This window comes from Pteropus medius, unplaced genomic scaffold (genome assembly GCF_902729225.1).
Source record: "Pteropus medius unplaced genomic scaffold, Ma_sr-lr_union100, whole genome shotgun sequence".
NCBI classification, from domain to species: Eukaryota; Metazoa; Chordata; class Mammalia; order Chiroptera; family Pteropodidae; genus Pteropus; species Pteropus medius.
This window is the reverse complement of record NW_024349800.1, coordinates 25,365,893-25,387,884: the sequence shown is the minus strand read 5'-3', so window position 1 is coordinate 25,387,884 and position 21,992 is coordinate 25,365,893. Positions and strand designations below refer to the sequence as shown.

The following is a 21,992-nucleotide window of genomic DNA, read 5'->3' as shown; positions in this document are numbered from 1 at the left end:
CTATAACCAAAGAGAAATAAAGTACTGAGTTCGAGTTGGACCTTTATGGGATTCTGGCAAGGTTATTCATAGGTAGAGATGCTTACAAATTACTCCTTAACGCTGTGCTAGGAACCTGAAGAGGGGGGCTTGTTTACGCTTGACCCGCATCCTCCCAACTCTCTGGTACTGTGACCCTCTGTAGAAGGTTGATGTCTAGCAGAGAAGAGGAAGTAGAAAGCTTAGAGGACTTTTTAAAGAGGTTGAGCAGAACAATGCCACAGCTACTGCTTGCTGTAGGCTGAAAAGGAAATTGGGGTGGTTCACATGACATTTGATTTCAGTTTGTCTGTGGTTTTTATGTGCAAATACAAATGGAGTTTAAAATATTACAACTTTCTCTTTACCCACTTCATTGACCCCCAAACTTTCAGATAATCTTTTAAATTCACAAATTCAAAGCACGTTTAGATTAAAACTGCAAAAATGACTTGAAATATTTGGTTAATTTGTTGGTTATCAGAAAGAGATTTTGTGAAAGTAGTAAAGAATGGCGAGCATTATAAGAAAAAAATGGTCAGCCTGCTGGCAGTTTAACCAAATTTTATTAATATATGGCATGAATGTAATACTTCTGATTCTTTCAAAAGAGAGAAAAGAATTGACCATTTATATAGAGATTGTAAGACCTACATCATTTAAAAATGTGACACAATTTAAACTTGTTTAGTGACACTGTATTTTGTGCTGTAGTGAGGACTGATTTTCTGAATTGAAGGGGAAGAAGTTTTAAGGAATGGAAACTTGTAGAATAATCATAAAAAGTTATTTAAATTGTAATTCAGTTGTTTGAAAACTAAGCACATTTTTAAAAAGGAATCTCGGTGTACTTAATCGCTTGTAAAAACCTTAGAGAAAACGAATCACTAAATTATAAATTCCCACCCTGTTTTGAAACAGTAATTTAACCAAGTCACAGAAAAAAGAAATGTGCTAAATTAGTTTATCATCGTCTGGTTTAGGTTCTTTTGTAGTAAGGTAGTATTAAAACCTCAAAAAGTATTTTTATTGATTACCAAGCTCTTAAGACCATTTCTTCATTTCTCCCCGGATGTCATATGTAAATAGGTATGTGTAGTTGAATATGTGATCTGTATAACGTAAAAAGTAACCTCACAATCTCATAAACAAATTACATAAGTACCATGAGTAACCGAGACTTTGAGATATATATGTGTGTGTATATGTGTGTGTGTGTGTGTGTGTGTGTGTGTGTGTGTGTGTGTGTGTATATATAAAACTTTAAATTATGTTCAGGTAAATCATCAGATTATTTAGGATTTCACAGCTTAGGTTCTATTGAAATGTCTTTATTGCTTTTTAAATTACACCTAATTCCAGCCTTTTGGCATGATTAATTAGAATATTTATGAAGAAAAATATTCCTAGACCCATCTAGGGTATGCATAGTTAGGCAATCACTACTCTTGTATATTTTAGTAAAATTAATTCTTTTATGTTTGAATTTAAAGCTTCTTATTGTTTCAGTAAAAAGTGCAAAAATGTTTTTGTGTGTACATAGCACTGTTTACTAATAAATAGCACTGTGGTAAAATGTGTTTGAAAATTTTGATAATTTATTTTTATTCCTAGTTTTCTTTAGTATAGTTCTGCTATGTCGCTTAGTAGTAAGTACACAAAGAAATTGTTTTTGTAAACCTCACGCTACTTACCAACTTTGTAGTGTAAGTAGTGTAAGAGAACTATTTCTCTTGAGTAAGGAGAAAAAAAATTAATGTGTGATGCAACTTAAATTTTTAATGTGTGATGCAACTTAAATTTTAACTGGAAGCTGGAATTGATAGCTAAGGTGAATGACTTCTTTTTTTAAGTAGAAGACTACACACGTAAACATGAAGGCTGTTTCGGAAGTTCAATGCATGAAAATGTAGAGATAACAGTGGTATAAAGGAATGAAGGTGATATGATAGACATAGAGTGAAGAGAATAAGTGAATGAAATGACTAGTGAGGAATCAGATGATGATTCATAATTGGGAGCACCTGGGGTGCGTGTAGTATTTTAAATAAAATTTAAAGGACTCAGCATTTCCTTTTGTTCTATCTTTCTCTCATCTGTGTTCTCTGCAAGTGATTGTGTTTGTAGATACATGGCCCAAATAGCTGTATGGGATTTACTTATACTAGAGAGTTATTTGTTTAATTCATATTTAAATGGGCATCCTGTAATATTTATTTATTTATTTATATTTTATTTTTTTAATGGTGACATCGGTTAACGAAATCCAGTAAGTTTCAGCTGTACATTTTAACTGTAAGGCATATATATATTTACACTGTGTGTTCACCTTTCATAGTTAGATTTCTTTCTGTCACCACATATTTGACCCCCCTTTACCCTGTCTACCTTCTCTTTCTCCCCTCCCCTCTGTAATATTTATTTTAAAATCTGGCATTCTTGATTAAGGCAGATGATATGGCTTTGCCATCTATTTTTAATTTAGTTAAATACCTGAAAAATCTAGGACAGATTTTAAATATTTCTTTACTTTTTTCACCCTGGAAGTTAAAATTTTTCAACACTTATTTTTTATATTCACAGCAATGGAATATCTAGTAGTGGAATCTCTATTGCCAAAATCATTTAAATTTTTTCTTTACTATCTTGTGATGCATATATCAGATACTCAACTGAAAATTTTCTTACTTGATTTTTAAGACCTGGTTGAGAGTCAGCCTGATATATTGGAATAAACCTGAACTTGAGCCAATGATGGACCTGGGTTGGTTTTCATTCCAGTTCTGCCATTCTGTGATATAAAAATGGGACTAACTACTGCAGCGTCTTGTGAGGAACAGATGAGATAATGCATGCCCATAAATGTTAGTTTTCTTTTGTAGTGGAACTTTGGGGACACAAACCTCTAGGAAGCAGGAACCACTAGACACACGTGGCATTTACTGTTTAAGTATCTTGATGATTCTGGAATTTTATGGAACCTTAAAACCTATATTAGTAGACTAGACGCTAGATAGGAAATATGTGTTTCAAGAATATATCAAAAAAGAATGCTCGTTTACTTTTAAACAGTTTGAAATGGTTTTGTGTATGTTTAAACTAGGGGTATAGAATTTGACAGTGATGTTTGGTTGCAGTGTATTTTTTCTCCACTTAAATAATAGTAAGCATTCTGGGAAAAAATGTAAATCAAAAAATTACTTGGTAGATAAACCATGTGTCCTGCTGCTAACTTGATTGATATAACATCCTCCATTTCTTTTATACCTTCTTATGTTAGTTGTTTTCTGTCCTTGTAGGAGTAGGCTTAAGTTTTCTTTGCCCCTTTGTTAATTGCATTTAATTCTAGCTATGTACGAAGTGGTAATTGTAAATTTTGATCATATTTAAGAAGAAATGGAAAAACTCACCTGTGTCTTAAGTTAAAGAAGATCATTACCATGATTCAGTTGGGTTTCTAGGTTTAAGGAAAGAGAATAGATCTAGTTTTCTTTTTCTCCATAGTGAGTACAGCTGATATTTGGAAAAGTATTGCTGGTTCCATTTGCTCGTTTGGGTGTCAGGCAGTCTGCTATCCAGTACTTCTGTGAGGGAGATGCAGTCTCTAGTCAGTTATTCTCAGCTGTGATATTGACACATTGGATTGTTATGAGCATTTGTGTTTTAAGAAATGTTTTTGATGATGGTTATTAATTTTGCAAACGACTTACTTTTTAAATAAGAGCAATTGGAGGCTATAGTGTTTTCCCTCCTGCTTGCATTTGAGTAAGTTCTTTAGAATAGGTGAGAAAGAGGAGTTAGAAGTAGTCAGAATTCCTCTGCCTAGTTCATCCACCACCCAGCCCATACTTGTATGTGAATTTTTGGATTGCTTCTCTACATGCGTGCGTCATTGTTTCCACTTCTTTATGTTTTAGGGCAATGATTCTTAATCAGGAGTGTATTAGAATTGCTTGGAACGCTTTTTCAGAAACATGTCTGGGCTTTAGATAGATCTGTGTTCCTATTCAGCAGGTCTAAGGTGGGGTCAGGGCATGTATGTTTTGAAAAAGCTACCTAGGTGATTCCGATACACAACCCCAGTATGAACTCTGTTCCAAGAATTTCACGGGATCTACATACTCACTTGTTTATAACAAGATGCATATTTTCTTTAACTAAATTGCATTTATTTTAGGTTATTGACTATATCAGTTTGTATCATATTGTGACTTTACCCCCAGATGCTTTTACAATTGTTGTTCTTTAAATTTGACACCATGGGATCCCAGCTGTCATATTTGCTAATGTCATTTATAATTTCATATAATTTTGAACTTTAGTTTTATTATCTGTAAAATGAGATAATAATTCCTGTTCTGTTTTTATGAAGATTAAAGTTAAGAGGATGAGAAATGAGAAAGTGCTTTAAAACAGGGTTATAATTACGCTAAGATTTTTTTCACTTCCCAATTCTAGCTATAAGGTTTTAGTTTATAATGTGTCTATTTCTGACAATTGATCTATTTTTGACTTTTATTTCAGTGTAATTTTTTATTTATCTTAAAACCTTATGTTTTATTAGAGAGGCACTATGTTTTAAAGTAACACTTTCACATAAATGCAAATAAAAACATCAACATATCTTTCAGACATTTGGCCTGAATTTCAAATGTTGCTTTGGTCTGTACTGGCTTTTTACAATACTAATCAAAATATAGATGCCAATCCAAACTTGCATAGTCTTAGTTAAAGAAAAGTACAGTAATTAACTTGTTTAGAACTGGTTTTAAAGACTTTCAATGCTTTTCAAAACTGTAGTGATTTGAAATAGTCTTAAGAGTACTCATTTTCCCTCAAGTACCTGATTTATATTTTACCTTTTCCATTCCATAGATGACTACATTTCAGCACTTTTTAATCTTTAGGAAGAATTGCAGTTCAGCATAGGGTACTGAGGAAGGAAGTAACTGATACATTGTACTGATACATGATATAAATGATTTATAACTGGGAAGTTTTTTAAAAACATAAGTACAGATAAAGGGATCAGAATGTGAATGGGTATGAGGATTGTGAAGATGTAGCAATTCTAGTACCTACGAAGCACTATTTTTTTCCATAGCAGTGGAATCTGATAAGGAAAATTTGATTAATCATAAATGTAGTTCTTCAGTGTTTGCATAACTTAAACAAAATGATTTGTATACAAGGCATAGATAAGTAAGATACAGTTCCTGCCTTCAAGTAGCTTGAAGAAATAAAATAAGTAGCTTTTTTTCAAGAAGAAATAGTTTTCCCTAAATTATAGTTATTTGGAGTAATTGCCATAAACAAAATATTATGGTAGTTTAGAGGAGGAGGAGATTATTTCCAGCTAGGGGAATGTACAGTATGACAATAAACTCTGTTACTTGGTTGTAAGACTTTTTAGTAATAAAGGGCTTCTACAATAGGAAGAATAGATTTCAAGGTTTTTTAAAAGTACTTAATGTTATGTGATAACTAATATTTATGTCATTTTTATAATTTAAAAATCTTTTTTAAATGTTTTATTTAAACTTTCAACAACTGTTTTTCTGTTCTCTTGTCTGCAGACTTTTTTTTATAAACACACATTCTAGTTTAAGGAAGTATTATGTAACCAATGAAATTATTTGAATTCTCACTATGAACCTGGCACTTTTATTCACACTCCTCCCCCAAAAGTTAGCCACTTACCACTAATGATGTCATTCTATATCAACTTCCCACCAAGACACCTTTAAATAAGTAGTGGGCAGGGATTTGTTTGACCTTTAGTTCAAACACATAAATGATTTAATATATCACTTAAAAAATACTGTTGAGTATTTTGAGCCACTGAGAGGAAAATGTACTTTCTTTTAAATATTCCTACAAGGATGTATAAGCATGTAAAATATTGAAACTGAAATGTGGATTTGGATTATTTGAAATATACAAAGATATATAAGGATGTGAAATTGCGATTATTTATCTGCATGCCTTACATTTTTCAATAAAATTGAAATAAGTCTTATGAACTTGATTGGGTTAAAGTCAGTTTTTTCTGACTCTGTCTTTTGAATAAACAAATAGGTAATAGATTCAAACACAAGGAGTCTAAACCAAATAGAATGAAATTAAAGATGACAGTAATACTTTACTCAGTAACCCAAAGTAGAAACTATGGAGTCATCGATGACGCTTTCTCGTAACCCTCATGTTCAGTTGGTCATCAACTACTGTCCGTTTTATCTTTTAAATAATCCTTCATTCCTATTATCCCTACCATATTCCAAACATACCCTTATCATTGCTCATGTTATTGCAGCAGCCTCTAAAACTGATCACCTTGCTGCTTCTTTTCTCTTTGATCTGTCTATTGCCACCCGAATTCTTACTCAAAAATTCCAGTCTGATCTTGTGATTCCCCTGCACATGACCATTCATTGATTCTCTGTCACTCATAGAATGAAATCCAAATTGCCTAACGTACTCTGGCTTTTGGTTCTCTTTCTAAGGGTGGAAATGTACTCCTCTTCCATTGGGACTGTATTGGTGAGTCTTAAACTCTTCTCATCCACTGGGGCTGTATCTCTGTACTGGCACAGCTTTGGACACACTGTTCCCTTTCCCTACAATGCCTACTTATTTCCCTTCTCCTTCCCCACCTTTTTGCTTCATTAACTCTTTTTTTCCTTTGGTATATAGTTAGGCATTCCTGACTCCTTTGCTTTTATTGTCATTTTATGCAGAATATTGTTAGCATAAACTTTCAACAACTGTTTTTCTATAATCTAATAATATGTGTTGTTTGCCTCACTGTTCTGTAAAATTCTTGAAAGTAGCAGTTGTGATACCGTCATGGTATCACTATAAATCATTGTTTTCAAGAAAGCATCTGAAGTAATAGACACCATTTATTTGTTATATGCATGACACTTGCTAGAATTTAACGTGTTATTTATAATCCTTACAACAACCCAATGAGGTAATACTATTATTATTATCCATATTTTATAGAGTGAGAGATTTAAGAGATTTAATAACATTTCTAAGGTATTCATTGTTAAGATTTGATTGGTTAGGATTCAGAAGGCCTCTTCCTTATACACTGATAGGACCTACTGCTACTCTTTCTGAAGATTAGCTTGCATTCTAACAGGATAAGCCTATAGTCAAAAAAATTCATATCTAACTGTGGCAATTTAGAAATAACTAAAGTGATTGAGGGAGAGTCCCCTGCCACATGGAAGTTCTCTTTAGATTTCTGAAATGAAGATACATTGTTAAGTACCCTATTTGTAAGCACACTTGAGTGTCTTTATTGAACTTTTTCCCATAATTTGGATGAGTGAGTAAAAATGTATATGTTTTAGACAGCTTTATTGACATGTAATAATGTATAGTAAATCGCACATGTTTCAAGTTTGCATTTTGATAAGTTTTGACACATATACAACCTTGAAATCATCACCACAGTCAAGATAATTAACATATCCCTCATTCCCCAGAGTTTCTCCATCTACTCCACTCTCCAGTTCTCAGGCAACCAGTGATCTGCTTTCTTTCATTGTACATTAGTTTACATATTCTAGAGCTTTATGTCTATGCAGTCATACAGTATGTGCTCTTTTTGGTCTGGCTTCTTTCACTCAGCAAAGTTATTTTGAGATTCATCCACGTTGTATATATCAGTAGTTCTTTCTAAAGATGAACATTTGAATTGTATTTGTTATAGAAAGTAAATAATTATTTTCTTGTCCTCTGTTGTATCTTTAGAAAAAGTTTAGATGGGACTGATTGAAAATTCCGTTGAGCCTAAAGTCCCTTCTGGAACTTGTTTTGATGTGCTATGTACAAATTTGTTAACATTCCAATGGAGATATAAAAAATTTATATATCCTTCTGCAAGGATTTGAATGCATTTTCATTTTCAATTAGTAGCCTTTTAGTCCACCGTTAAGAGTTTAATGTAAAATCAAGCAGTTAAACCCACTTTGGGAGTATATTGTACTTTTGAAGACTTTCTTTACTACTCTGGGGGAACCCTCGGGGAAACCCTTCTGCTTGGTGTCATGTGAGAAGTGAATATCTCTGAAGTGGCTATCTCGGAACTTCACACTGGCATTAGCTGTAGATATTAAGTGGTAAACTGCTAACCAATGTATATAATTTGAATTACTTGGGTGAACAATGTATAGGAGCTCAGTTAGATGGAAGAAAAAGGTGTCTTTACCACCCAATCTTGGATAATTATATTTTAACCTTGGGAGAGAAAACCTTTTAGTCTGCTGTTTTGAAAAAAATAAAAATAAAATGGTTAAAATCTATTATTATTGCTATGCTAATCTCACCTTCTCCTTTTTTACAATTTCAGGTGGGTATAACCCATACATAGAGATAACTGAACAACCCAGGCAGAGGGGAATGCGTTTTAGGTACAAATGTGAAGGGCGATCAGCAGGCAGCATTCCAGGGGAGCACAGCACAGACAACAACCGAACATACCCTTCTATTCAGGTAATCAATCGACCTTTCTCCTCCGTGTGCCTCACTCTTGGTTGCTTCATTTTTTAGGTGTAGCAGTCAAATTAAAGGCCCAGTCTTTCCACGGTCTTATCTGTGGGCTTTTCTTTTTTTTTTTAATCGATCTGTACTAGATAAATGTCTAGCAGCATTTTTTTAATAAATATAGTATGAGTTCTTTATCCCTGCATGTAGCTATACATTATTTGTTTGTTGTTAATCTAAGTAGAGAAATTCACAGTGCTGGGTGTACATTGGCAGCTTTGGGATGATGATTCCTTTCATGGAACACAGAACTAATGAGGAAAAAGCATTGTCTCCTTCTAGCAGTGAGCAAAATTGTCCTGTACCGTAAAAACATGGATCTGGGAACTCAATTAGAATTCTTCTTCCTACAATCACTTGGCTATGGGAAAGGAGAATGAATATTTTTGCCTCTTTTTTCCTTACCTTTATTGCCTAGTCTTGATACTCTGGGTTGCATTGACCAATCTGAAATATAGTTATTTTTTAAATATCGTTTTTTCATATTAGCATAAGGTTTGAATGTAGTTTGTGATCCAAAATGACTTTGGTGATACACTGTTTATTTATAAAATATACTATGTTTATATTTGATATTAATACACTGTATTTCATTTGATTTTTAATGAATTTTTAAAAGCTTTCAATGCCAATTAAAAACCTTAATGGCAGAGTGGATTTTGAAAAGTCATTTAACCTTTCAACAACAGATCATAATTCACTGTTTTATAACTAGATTATCTGCAAGATTTATTCTATTGAACTTAAAAGGAATGCTAAAAAAAAAAAGAAAGAAAGAAAAAGAAAATATAGTCTGTAAATAATGCCATGGTCTTTCCTGATGATCCATAGTGTGTGTGATTGGCAAATGCATAGTATGTGTGGAGGGAGTAGCCCCCTCTTACACACATGGTAAAAATCAGTAATCAAAAGCAACACAGTGTTCCAGGGCCTAAGTGATCAAAATCAAAGCATGCGATAAAACTGATAAAAAAATAAAATAAAATAAAAAATAAAAGGAATGCTAAGTTATAGAATAAGGCAATGGCAAATTATGGAATTCCAGGCTCCTAATTTTCATCACATTTTTGGACAGCAATATGGATTATCTAAATCCTTTTATTTAAATGTTAAAATGAGAATAAAAGGTAAATAAGAAAACAGTTCTTCTAATCCTTTAAGAGCAATCGTTAACTCCTTTCCATAAGTCAACTTGTTCTATACATTCTTCAAACTATTTCTAAGATCTGTGTTCTTACCATTCCAGTAGGTCCCAGACACTTTACAGTTTGAATTCTACATTAGCCTATCTTACAGTTTTAAGTGGTTACCCTCTCTTTTATTCAGAAAGGCAATAAATACTTCCTGGTTAAGTTTAAATTCAAAATTATGGATTTTAGTGCCCTCATACCTATAAAGCTACCCATTCTTACTTAACCACCTTGCTCCCTTGTCTGCCCTACACTGGTTTTTGTATTCCCTGCTTTGTGCTTGCAGATTTGCTAGCTTCCAAACTAAACATTAGCTCCTCCCTATGCTCTGAATGTCCTTCCTTTCCCATGCTTAACTCTCCTCTTTTTTCTCATTGTTCTAGATATACTTATTATGGGAAAATTTAGTTTTGTGACCTCAACTTGATTTGTTGCCTATTATACAGTGAACACTTGGGATATGCTTACTGATTAACAAATATTTTTATGAAATGAAATGTCATATATTAAATACAATTTTCATATGTATTGGTGTGGTGTCATTTCTACTATGGCATAAGTATATACTTTGAAAAGATATTTATGATATGTCAGTGAATCTAAGAGCATGGCATTTAGTCACTTAATGTCTAACTATTTCCTTGTGCTCTGTGATAATATTTTGGTATAATTTTACTTGTTTTTAAAAGGGAAATAAATAAGCAGAATCAGATGATATCGCAAACTGAAATTAGGGCAGAAAATAATATGCCAAGGAGCTGAGAGGTAGATACTTCCCCACTGGTTTTCTCTGGAAGGTTTCATCCAAACTGCAATTGCCAGCCAGTTGGACTTTATTTACCCAGTGCTAACTACATTATGTAAATTGAACTCTCATTTAGTATATCTGTTTTTAATGAAAAATATTTATGGATCATCTATTTAATTTCCTACCTTTTCAGATTATGAACTATTATGGAAAAGGAAAAGTGAGAATTACATTAGTAACAAAGAATGAGCCATACAAACCTCATCCTCATGATTTAGTAGGAAAAGACTGCAGAGATGGCTACTATGAAGCAGAATTTGGACAAGAACGCAGACCTTTATTGTAAGTATACAGTCACGGACATCTTCAGGAATAGGATAAGCAAAAATAATGTTATTTTTTAGTAGAGTAAACCTAATTCCTCATTCTATTTATGTTTAATGTACATTTAAATTTTCTTACTATTTGCATTAGAGGTACCCTTTTATTCTGAATTAGAATACATAGCTCATGATGGCAGTAGAAATACTTCTTTATTGTTACCTAAAGTAAACAAATTATGCTGTGATTTTTTTTTTTAGTTTGGACAATTTATGAAAGATTTTCTTTCTTAAATTTTTACTCTTTTCATTAATAGTTAACTTTAAAATTGTCAAATTTTAAGAAGATCGACTGGAAAACTGAAATTATTATTTAGAAAAGGGCAGGTTATAAAATTAACGTACAACAGAAGTTTTAGGATTTTTTAAAAAGTATATAATACTTACTGTTGGTGAGGCTGCCAGAGATAGGTAGGTCCATTCATCATGTTGGTGAGAGAGTAAATTAACAAAATCTTTCTGGTAGGCATTTTAACAACTATATAGCAGAAGTCTAAAAAATATGAATGTCTCTTAAACCAGCAATTCTACTTCTAGGAATTTATTCCTCAGGAAGACAATTAAGCATGTTCAGACACTTAGCTATGATGAAGTTCATTGCAGCTCTGTTTGTAATGGCAAAAAGTTTGAAGCAATCCAAATAATAAACAAAGGGGATTAGGATTAGTTAAATAGACTGACACATCCATGCAATGTACATCGATATAACCTTAAAAATAATATTGCAAATATCTTTGTGTAGAAAGATATTCACAATATGTTAGATAAATAACAGGTTTAAAACAATATGTGATTATCTTTTTGTTTAAAATAAAATGTGTACATACACATGGTAGTATGTATACTAAGGTATTAATAGTAATTGTCTCTGGGGAGATAGGGTTGTGGGGTTTCATGTTTTTCTTTTAACTTATGTTTACTTTATAACTCATTTTTTTTGTAATGAACATGTATAGCATTTAGGGAAAAATGAAAATAATTACAACAGGAAAAAATAGTAGCCTCCATATATATTAATAGTAACCATTTAGAAAATATGCTTTAAAATAGTCTTCTTATAGTAAGAACACAAAACATAAAATATCTAGTAATATAAACTTGGTAAGAACTGTTTCTATTTATATTATTTGACCTTCCAACAACATTTTATACCGTAGATCACTCCTTTCTTGAAAACAAACTCTCCTGCTTTCCTACTTTTCTGGCTTAGTCATAGTTCCCTTTCCATCTTAGTCATAGGCAGTTAAATTTTTGGACTACCTGAATTATATCCAATAATGTCTCACTAGTGCCCTTCTTGGGTGTCCTGCCTCTGCCTCCAATCAGGGATCTCATTAAGGATCACACATAGTATTTCGTCGTCATGCTTATTTAATCTCCTTTAATTCAGAACAGTTTCCCAGCCTTTTCTGGTCTTTCATGACATTAATATTTTTGAAGAGTCTACGCTGTTGTTTTGAAGATCATTGTTCAATGTGGATTAGTCTGAATGGTTGCTCATGATGATGTCCATGTTTCTATGAATAACATGAATGTATTTTCATATTAACATGAAACATTTTGGATAAGAAATCTACAGAGGTGATGCTCTATTGTTCTCAAAGTACCTCTTCAGGAGCCATGTGATATTAGTTTTTTACATTGATGATATTAATTGGCATTCAATTGTAAAGAAAATTTTTTCCTTTTTTTCCCCTCTCCATTTAAAAAACAAAAAATACCACTAGAGACCCGTAGATTCTTATATTCAATATTGACATTATTATTTTGATTTTCAAATTGACACAAATTTGACCAATGCAAGCCTCTTCAAACTATTTTCTGTGTCTTTTTGACATGCCCTTATCTTTCTTTGAACACTTATTTACTTTCTGACACAACAAAGTGTTTAAGACTTGTACTTTTCTTGCCCCAGCCCTGAAATCAAAAATCTTTCTAAGGATCCCTAGTTTCTTTTAGTGGGGAATGTGCTTAGTCTGGTTGCCTTTTTGACCTATTCTTTTAAATATCTCAAAAGAAACTCAAATAGAATATGCCCAAAGTCATGCTCTTACATGGGCATACCTCTTTCCTCTAAAAATTGATCTTCCAATGTACCTTATCTAATTGTTGCTATAAAAGCCCTAAACGTAGGTGTTATCTTTGACACCACTCACAGGTGTACACATTGAAATCACTAACAGGTACCTCCTAAATAGTTCTTGAATCTATCCATTTCTCTCAATGACTTCCATCACTATCACATTACTACCATTGAGGTCTAAATGCCAACTGACTGATTTTTCATCAACTCTTTTTATGCTTCTTCCTCCCCAATATGTCTTCCACTTTAGCCAAAGTGATCTTTTTTTTTTAATTTAACTTAATTATTTTATTTATTTAGACAGAGTGATCTTTTTAAATACAAATCTGATTGTCACATCCCTGCTTAAAACTTTTCAATGGCTTTATGTGACTCTTGGAATAAGGACAGCATTCCTTATACAGCCCACGTGACCAACTTGTATTTTAAACCTTCTGTTATACTGTGTTCTCCTTCAACTCTGTACTCCAGTCACAGAAGCCTTCCTTTGGGTTCTTGTGCTCTGTGTTCTTCTGTAGGTACCTTTCATGTTCTTTTCCTTCTGCCTGAAGTCTCCTTAGTCTCTTCTTCCCCTAGTTCATTTCTGTTCATCATTAAGTGTCACTTTCTACAAGAGAACTGATCAACTTTCTCTCATTATAGGGCTCCTGTGACATCACGTATATCTCCTTTATAAAAGTTGTCATGGTTTCAGTTTAGTATTTTGTGCATGTGTGATTACTTAGTGTCTGTTTCACTAGAGTAAAGATTAGCAAATTTTTTTCTATAAAGGACCAGATAGTAAATATTTAAGACTTTTCAGGCCATATGGTCTCTGTTACAACTTCTCAGTTCTGCTGTTGCAGCATGAAATCATTCTTGGGCAATATATGAACAAATCAGTTTAGCTTTGCTCTAGGAAAATTTTACTTAACCAGGAAGTGGGCCAGATTTGACACATGGGCCAACCCCTGTACGAGACTGTGAGCTCCATGAGGGGAAGGATTATATATCCCCATTACTTTCCAGAGTTTTTGTTGTATGGTAGAACTTGTTGAATGACTTTAAATGAATGAATAATTGATTCAAGTAATTTCTATGATCCTTGGTTTCCTCATGTCAGAATTTCAAAGTTCCTCACTACTTCTAATATTCTGTGACTAGGAGTCAAATATGATGATTCAGATGAATCAAAATCAAGTAGTATATAAATATATTAAAATAGAGGATTCTTTAAAAACTTTTGTCAAAGAAAAAGAGAACCAAGCTAAGAATCTTTCAAAGAAATGGAATACTTTTGAGGAAGAAGATTGTGGTTCAGGATTTCAAGAAAAGATTATGAGTTCAAGATTTGTTTTTTAATTATTGGAGACAGAGGAAAGAAATGTCAAAGATATTTTAGGTGCCAGCAGAATCACAAGTGTGAATGTGAAGAGGATGAACATATGACAGCATGAGCATGGAGAGGGGCACAGAAGACAGCAGCCTCCTGTGGCAAAGTGCCATGTGAAATTTGAACAAATAATTTATAATAATCAGTTTTGCTTCCTTATTCACACCCACCCAACTCTAATGATGTCATGGTTTTTCCATGTGGGAACAAGTATGACTGGTGGTGACAAGGGAGTTCCCCTAATCATCATCTGTACTACACATGCAAATTAGTAATATTTGTAGCTATTGAGAAGTTTTCCATAAATGACATTTTGAAACTTTCATTAAATATTATTGTTAGTATCAAACATCTTTCTAATTTTAAAAAATGCATTTCAGTGCTTTATGATGAGTGATTATTATAACTTCATATAATATAGCATAAAATATCCCACTGCTACTAACAATGAAGTTAGGGTTCAGAAATCAAATGTCTATGGAATGGAGTGGGTCAAGTATAAGAGGACTAGCAGGCACAGTAGCAAACTAGAAAGCCCTTGCATAAATAGGGTAGCAGATGCTCAGTTCTAGCCAGATGTTTATGTGCCACCCTACTGTTGCTAGACTTTTGAAATGTTCAAGAAGCCAGAAATCCAGATGTTTATATGCAGTTACCTGATTTTAAACGTTGATAGCTTATGAACATTTTTTTAAATGTTGACAAAACTTTTATGGGCTCAGCAAAACATACCTGTGGGCCTCAGCCTGTGGGCATCTTTTTACAACTTTAGCTTGACTTGTCATATACATCGATTTTATTGATTTGATAATGATTTTTTCTGGAGGTGAATTTTAGCTTTTTGGTGTTACTCTTCTGTTAATCTTCATTTACTTTGGTATATTTGACATAGGCATATTAGAAAGATGTAATTATAAAATGCTATATGCAAAAATTATGTAGTATATATTATTTGTAACAATTCTCTTAGAAATATAACCCCACTCCTTTTACCCTCACATCTCTATCTAAATGTATTTCATGCTTTACTATCTCCATTTGACAGTATAACTCTTCATTGTTGGATATACGCTTGCTACTTGCAGTATTCTTTAGTAAAAACCCCAGTTATGTGCCCTTGTGTTTAACTGTAATGCAGTTTGAAAGTTTTGTATTTTCCTTCTAGTTTTCAAAACTTGGGTATTCGATGTGTAAAGAAAAAAGAAGTAAAAGAAGCTATTATTTCAAGAATAAGGGCGGGAATCAATCCTTTCGAAGGTGAGTATGTTTGATACAATCATTTCTATTATTCGGATATTGACTCATTTGTGTCTTAAACCTGTGTTTTAAAAGCCACCTTAAATTCTGTGTTCACCTTCTACTTGTTGACTTATACCTATAGCTGAAGAATGAATTATATTTAAAATCTTTCACTGTTGAAAAAAAGGATTCTCATGCAGATAAGGCTTTCTTATATCAGTGGAGAATGTCATTATTTTCTATGAGAAAACCTCCTCAGAAATATTCTGATTCTCTTTGAATGTGGCCTTCCCTTTGCCACTCTAGCAGACAATATATACTCCCCTTTCTGAATGTTGAGCAAGCACTGTGGTTATAAGGTATTGGAGTGCATTTAACTCAAGAGCATATTCAGCTGTGAAACTTAAATGAATCTCAGTGTGGAAGAAGAATAGCCATAGTAGAAGCTATACAAAATATTTTCATATTATATTTGTTTATATGGATAGATATATAGTGTTTAGTGGATTTTGTTGGGGATGGCACTGTCTGGTGTAGCACCTGGCAACTATAAACACTGTATCTTGCTTTTATAGCTAAAGGACTACCAAGTTAAATGCTAACATCCTATACTGCAGTAATCTCCTGGTAACATCTTCTGCAGCTACCGAAATATGTATAATACAGGAATTGAACAACTATAAAATTTTCAAGAACAGATTTTTTTGTTATATCCTTATTTTGTTTATTCGTGTTTTTCCTTGATGTATAAAAATAATTTAAGAGGTATATGATAATTTAAGGAATATGCTTATTGACAAGTACTGTATTTTTATGAACCATAAGGTCTGTATCTTTCTCTAGGTCTCTATTTTTTATACTATTTAGTATAATGCAGAAAGCAAAAGTCTCCTACTTCTTCAGTTTTGACTTGCCAGAGGAGACTACTATTAAGTTTGATGTATATTTTTCTAGAATTTCCTTTACAAATGTATAGCCATTTATACACATATTATATAAATGGACTCATACTAATTTCCTATTCGACGGCTTTTTTTTCACTCAGGACTAAACCTCTTTCCATGTTAGTACTTATAAATTTGTTATACTTTTTATTGTTTCGGTAGACCATAATCTTTTTCTCTAGTCATCTATTAATGAACATTTATTTTCATCTTATTACAAAAGCTCCACTGAATATGTACTTTGAACTCATTTGTGTGATTTTTTTCCTTAGGATAAATTTTCAGAAATTCCTAGGTCAGGAATGCTCATTTAAAATTTTGATTCATTGCTAGAGTAAAAGGCTAAACTTTTTAAAGAGTCCATCTAAGTCTAGTTGCAGAGTCAAATAGGGATGGTGTAGCGTAAAAGAAGATTATAAATGATAACTACCATTAAGTATTTTCTGTATGTCAAGGAGTAAATTTTAAGTGTTTTATGTGCGCAATTTTATTTTTCATTAACAACAGCACTGCTTCACAGAAGGGAAAACCAAAGGTTTGGTTACATATGTTTCCCAAGGCGGGTACAAGTGACAGAGCTGGAATTCAAATCCAGATCTCCTGACTCTAGTGGAAAAGGCATTAAAAAGGAAGATGCAGGAATCAAGAGGAAGTTTGGGGGGCTTATTTGGGGAGTGGGGGGAGTGTTTATTTTACCAATCCGGAACCAGGCATGATGTTAATAACAGACACTCATATAAGCACTTAGAATATTTCCTAGTATATAACAATTGCTTACATATTTTACTCCATTTAATTCTTTAACAACCTATGAGGTAGGTACTATTATTATCTCCATTTTATAAATAAGGAAATGAAAACATAGAAAATATAAGTAATTTGCTAAAGATCTTATAGCTGGTAAGTGGTGGAGCTAGAATTTGGACACAGTCTGGCTTCTAGCTTCATGGTCTTATCTCTCCTATGTTACCTAGAATACAGATTTGGGGAAGAAATAATCCTGCCATTTGACCCTTCACAGTATTTGTGTTTTCTGTCATTCAGTTGTTAGTTTTTTTTAACATCTGTTCCTTCCCCTACCTCTTTTACTATCTCCCTCCTTTAGGAACTGATCTTATAATTTGAGTTGCAGTAGTGTTTCCTCTCATTAGAATAATCTTCCAGGAACAGTGCTTCCTTAGTTTAAAAATGGCCTTGAATTCAAAGTCTTCCACATATAACTTCAATAGATTTTTTATACCTCAGTCCATTTTCTCCATTTTTCTCACTACCATTGTAGGAATGTAAGCTTACATCATTTTTAGCCTGGACCATTGTTGATAACCTTTTAACTTGTGTTCCTGCGTCTATTCTTGATCACCCTCCAAGCAGTTTATGCACTCTGCATCCAAACAGTGTCTTCCAAAATCATTATGAATCATTTCAGAACTCTGTCATCCTTCAGTTGGCTCCAGATAATCTTCAGCAGTGGTTCTCAATTTGAATGTGCATAGGAATTCCTTAGTACATTATTAAAAATGTGGATTCCAGGCTACATTCTCACTAATTTGATAGGTCTGGTATGGGGCTTGCAGCTCTACATTTTAACAAGCACCTAGATCCATGTTTCTTATTTGACTGTGACTCAGACTAGGAAATAGATTTTATTCCTCTGTTCAATACATACACATAAACACAAAGATAAAAAACCAATACTCTTATTATATGCAGTATACTCTGTTCTATTCCATAGTTTTCTATTTTTTTCTTTTCTTTTTTTTTTATGAAAATGCTTAGCCAACCCACTAAATTAATTTTATAACCAATGAATCCCAAACTACAATTTGAAAATCTCTGCCCTATGTGATTCTGATGCAAGTGATCCATGGACCATACTTTAAGAAACTCTGATCTACTTGCCGAATTCAACTTCTCAAGCATGGCATTCAAAGCCCTTCATAATCTGATCCTTGTTTTCTATTTCAATTTTATCTCCATCTTTCATCCTCTGCTTCAACTTACTATCTCCCCTTGCCCTAACATAGAGTGCACACATGCACGCTTTGTTTTTGCCATCTGAACTATTTGCCATGTTAGAAGAACCATAGTCTTTCTTGCCACTGTGCCTTTATACATGCATTTCCCTTGCATGGAGTGCCCTAATCTACTTAGTGAATTATTCCTGCTCAGGTTTCAAGGTTAATGGTCGCCTCTTTCAAGCTTTCCTTGACCTTTCCGAACAGAGTGAAGTATTCTCTCTGTTTTCCGAAAATGCTGTACATATTTCTCATATGATTTGCTCTAACTTTGTTTACTCTGACTTTGTTTACATGTTTCTTCTTCACTAAATCGTGAGACTCTGGAGGGCAGGGACTGTCCTATATGCATCTCTGGCACTTAGCTCATGTCTGGCACATGGTAGAGGCTTAATGAAAAATTTTTGAAAGAATAAATGAACAAACGAATGAATGAACATACCTTGTTTGTACTTGTCTACCAGAAATATTCAGGTTGTTTTCCTTACCCTGAAATGTCCTGAAAGCCTTCTAGTTCTTTCATCCCAGGGCAATATCTTCTTAATTATACTATTCACTCACTCATGAAAAGCCTAGTGACATCTATTGGATTATTTAATTCTTCAGCATTTGTCTTCTGAGATGAATTTCATGTTCATTGTGGACAGGGACTATAATGGAACTTGTTTATATTTCACTTTGGCACCTAAACAATGTATTCTTATTACTGTTATATTAAATATCTATCTTCACAACTAAATGCCTTGAAGCAATGAGTTTCCTACCTATATACAATAGGATACCCATCTAACTACTTATATGTTCATTTATTCTACAGATTTTTACCCCATTATTGCTTATAGTCCTAGATTGTTATAGGTTCTTGGGATAAGTCAATGAATAAAACAGAAAGAAATTCCTGCCTTTGAAGAGCTTATATTTTACTAGAAAGAGACCAACAATTAACAAATTTACTAAATAAGTATATTACGTAATTTATTAGACAATGAAAATGCTAAGGAAGGGAAAAAACAATGTAAGGATCTGGGGATCTGTAGTTAGGGAATACCAGTCATATAGAATACCAGTCATCTTCTATGAAAAATTGTAAAAATTTGGCCTAGGATGTTATCTCCCTTCAGAAGAGTTTCTTGTGGTAAGTGGCTAGTCACACTAGCAATCCCAGATCACCTAAAATCAGTGAAGGATTTAGGTTATTTGAAACTAGGCTTTCATCCCTGTGAGGTCAGGTATGACCTGACCAGTTCACCCTTACTCCTAGGGTACAGCTCTTCTGCGGCCCCAACCAAAGCAATAGGCATTGATTAGATTCTCTATCATTGGACGGCCCCTTTATATTTACCCTATAGTCTTTTGGAGAGCTCATCTCAAACTTCTCATCCTCTTATCTACTACCTCTTATAAAATTGGCAGGCTATATCTGGAAAAAAGAGCCTTCTTGTTCTGAACTTACCTCCCTGAGTTTTTGTGATACCATGATTTATAATAAATACTATGTGTTTCGTCTTCAGCCCCATTTCTAGCATGGAGCTGGTAAAAAAACCCTTGGAATTTGCAAAGTGATAAGAGTGAAAAAGGCGAAAAGAGTGTCTTCTGTTTTCATAACAAGCCCCTTTCAGCTACATCTGAGTTTGTTAATGAGATGACTTGGAAAACCCACAAAGATGAGGGGCTCTGGTTGCTGGAGGAACCAACCACATTATTAGAGAGTTGGAACTTTCAACCTCAGAAAAGGGCGGGGCTGGAGGTTGAATTAATCACCCGTGTCCAATAATTTAATTAATCATCTCATAAAATGAAGCCTCCATAAAAATCTTCACTGAAGGGGTTCAGAGAGCTTCTGGGTTGGTGAACATGCTGGGAGGGTGACATTCCCAGAGAATGTGTGAGAGCTCAGTGCCACTTCTACATACCTTTTCTTACGCATCTTTTCTATCTGGCTGTTTCCTGTGTTGTTTCCTTTTATAATAAACTGATAATTCAGTATATAAAATGTTTTCCTGAGTTCTGTGAGGATTCTAACAAGTTATCAAACCCAAGGAGTGGGTTATGGAACCTTCAATTTATAGGCATTCAGTCAGAAGTATAGGTGACAACCTGGACTTGTGATTGATGTCTTAAGTGTGTGTGGGGAGGAACAGTCTTGTGGGATTGAGCCCTTACATGTGGGATCTGGGCTAACCCCAGGTGGTTAGTGTCAGAGTTGAGTTAAATTGTAGGACACCCAGTTGGTGTCCTGAGAGTTGGAGAATTGCTATGTATGAAAAAGCATATACATCAGAAGTGTTGGTGAGTAGCGAGTAGAGAGAAATAGAAATGTTTTTCTTAGAGTTTCTTTCATCCTTATCTTGGCCCCATGATTCTTCACGATCTTAGTAGTTTTCTGATGCCTTTAGAAGATTTTGGTTTCGTATTTTGTGTACCTTTTTTACTTCTTATGGTAGAGTTGGTCCCACTTACATATGGGACTTTGCCATTACCAAAAGTAGAAACTCCCTTTGTTGATTTATACTTTACAGTTTTCTTCAGCAACTTATGAAATGTCTAAATATTTGGTTGTTCAAATGCCTTTTCTTAATTCTTCAGTTAGGAAATGTTTAACGGATATTTATTATATGTAAGCTACTGTGTTCCATACTTAACGGAAATGCAAAGATGCATCTGACACCCATTCTGCCTTCATGAAACTTAGCCTAATAGGGTAGAAGAGGCATGCATAGAGGATAAACATGTAAGATTAAAAAAAAAAACTTTAAGTGTGTAAGAGAGGTATATAGGTCAAGTGCTGCACTGACTTAGAGGAGATATTCTTTCTATTTCAAAGGATGAGGCTAGGCTTTGTAGAAAAGAAGAAACTGTGAGCTGGGTTTTTATCTTCACACTGAATCCTGCTTTGCGTAAAAACAGGTATCAGTCATGATTCCTTCTGGTCAGTGATTTTTAAGCATGTTGTGCAACAATGTAATTCTGATGCATATGGTAACTGTATTACCATACATTGAGAAAATTCAAGATAAAATGCAATAAAAATTGATTTTTGGAGACCCAGATAGAATTTTTATTTTTAATGGAACAATTATATGACTAAATGTTTTTAAACATTGGTATATTAACCAGTTTAGTTTTCTTTTATATGCTATTTTAAGAGATTTTAAATAAACTTTTATTGAGGTCTAATTTATATACAATTAGATCCACCCAAACATAGATGCCCATGAAACACCACCACAGTCCAGATAAGGAACGTTTTCACTACTGCCACAACCACCCCCAAATTTCCTCTGTCCCCTTCTCAGTCAATTCTCCCTTCTCTGGCCCCAGTCAGCTATTAATTTGCCTTTTGTCACCAATTAATCTTTTCTAGAATTTTATATAAATGGAAGCATACTACATATTTTATATCTGGTTCTTTTTACTCAGAATGTTTTTGAGATACATTCATCATGA

The 21,992-nt window shown here is 33.6% G+C and overlaps 1 protein-coding gene across 2 annotated transcripts in view; it reads left to right on the top strand.

The window, feature by feature from the left end:
* REL (REL proto-oncogene, NF-kB subunit) overlaps positions 1–21,992 on the top strand; it is a 30,030-nt gene that overhangs the window by 1,171 nt on the left and 6,867 nt on the right. For both annotated transcript variants that reach the window (XM_039887083.1, XM_039887082.1), the window contains exons 2-4: positions 8,381–8,523; positions 10,706–10,854; positions 15,513–15,604. In XM_039887083.1, the coding sequence (XP_039743017.1) occupies positions 8,381–8,523; positions 10,706–10,854; positions 15,513–15,604 (384 nt within the window). The remainder of the gene's footprint in view (positions 1–8,380; positions 8,524–10,705; positions 10,855–15,512; positions 15,605–21,992) is intronic.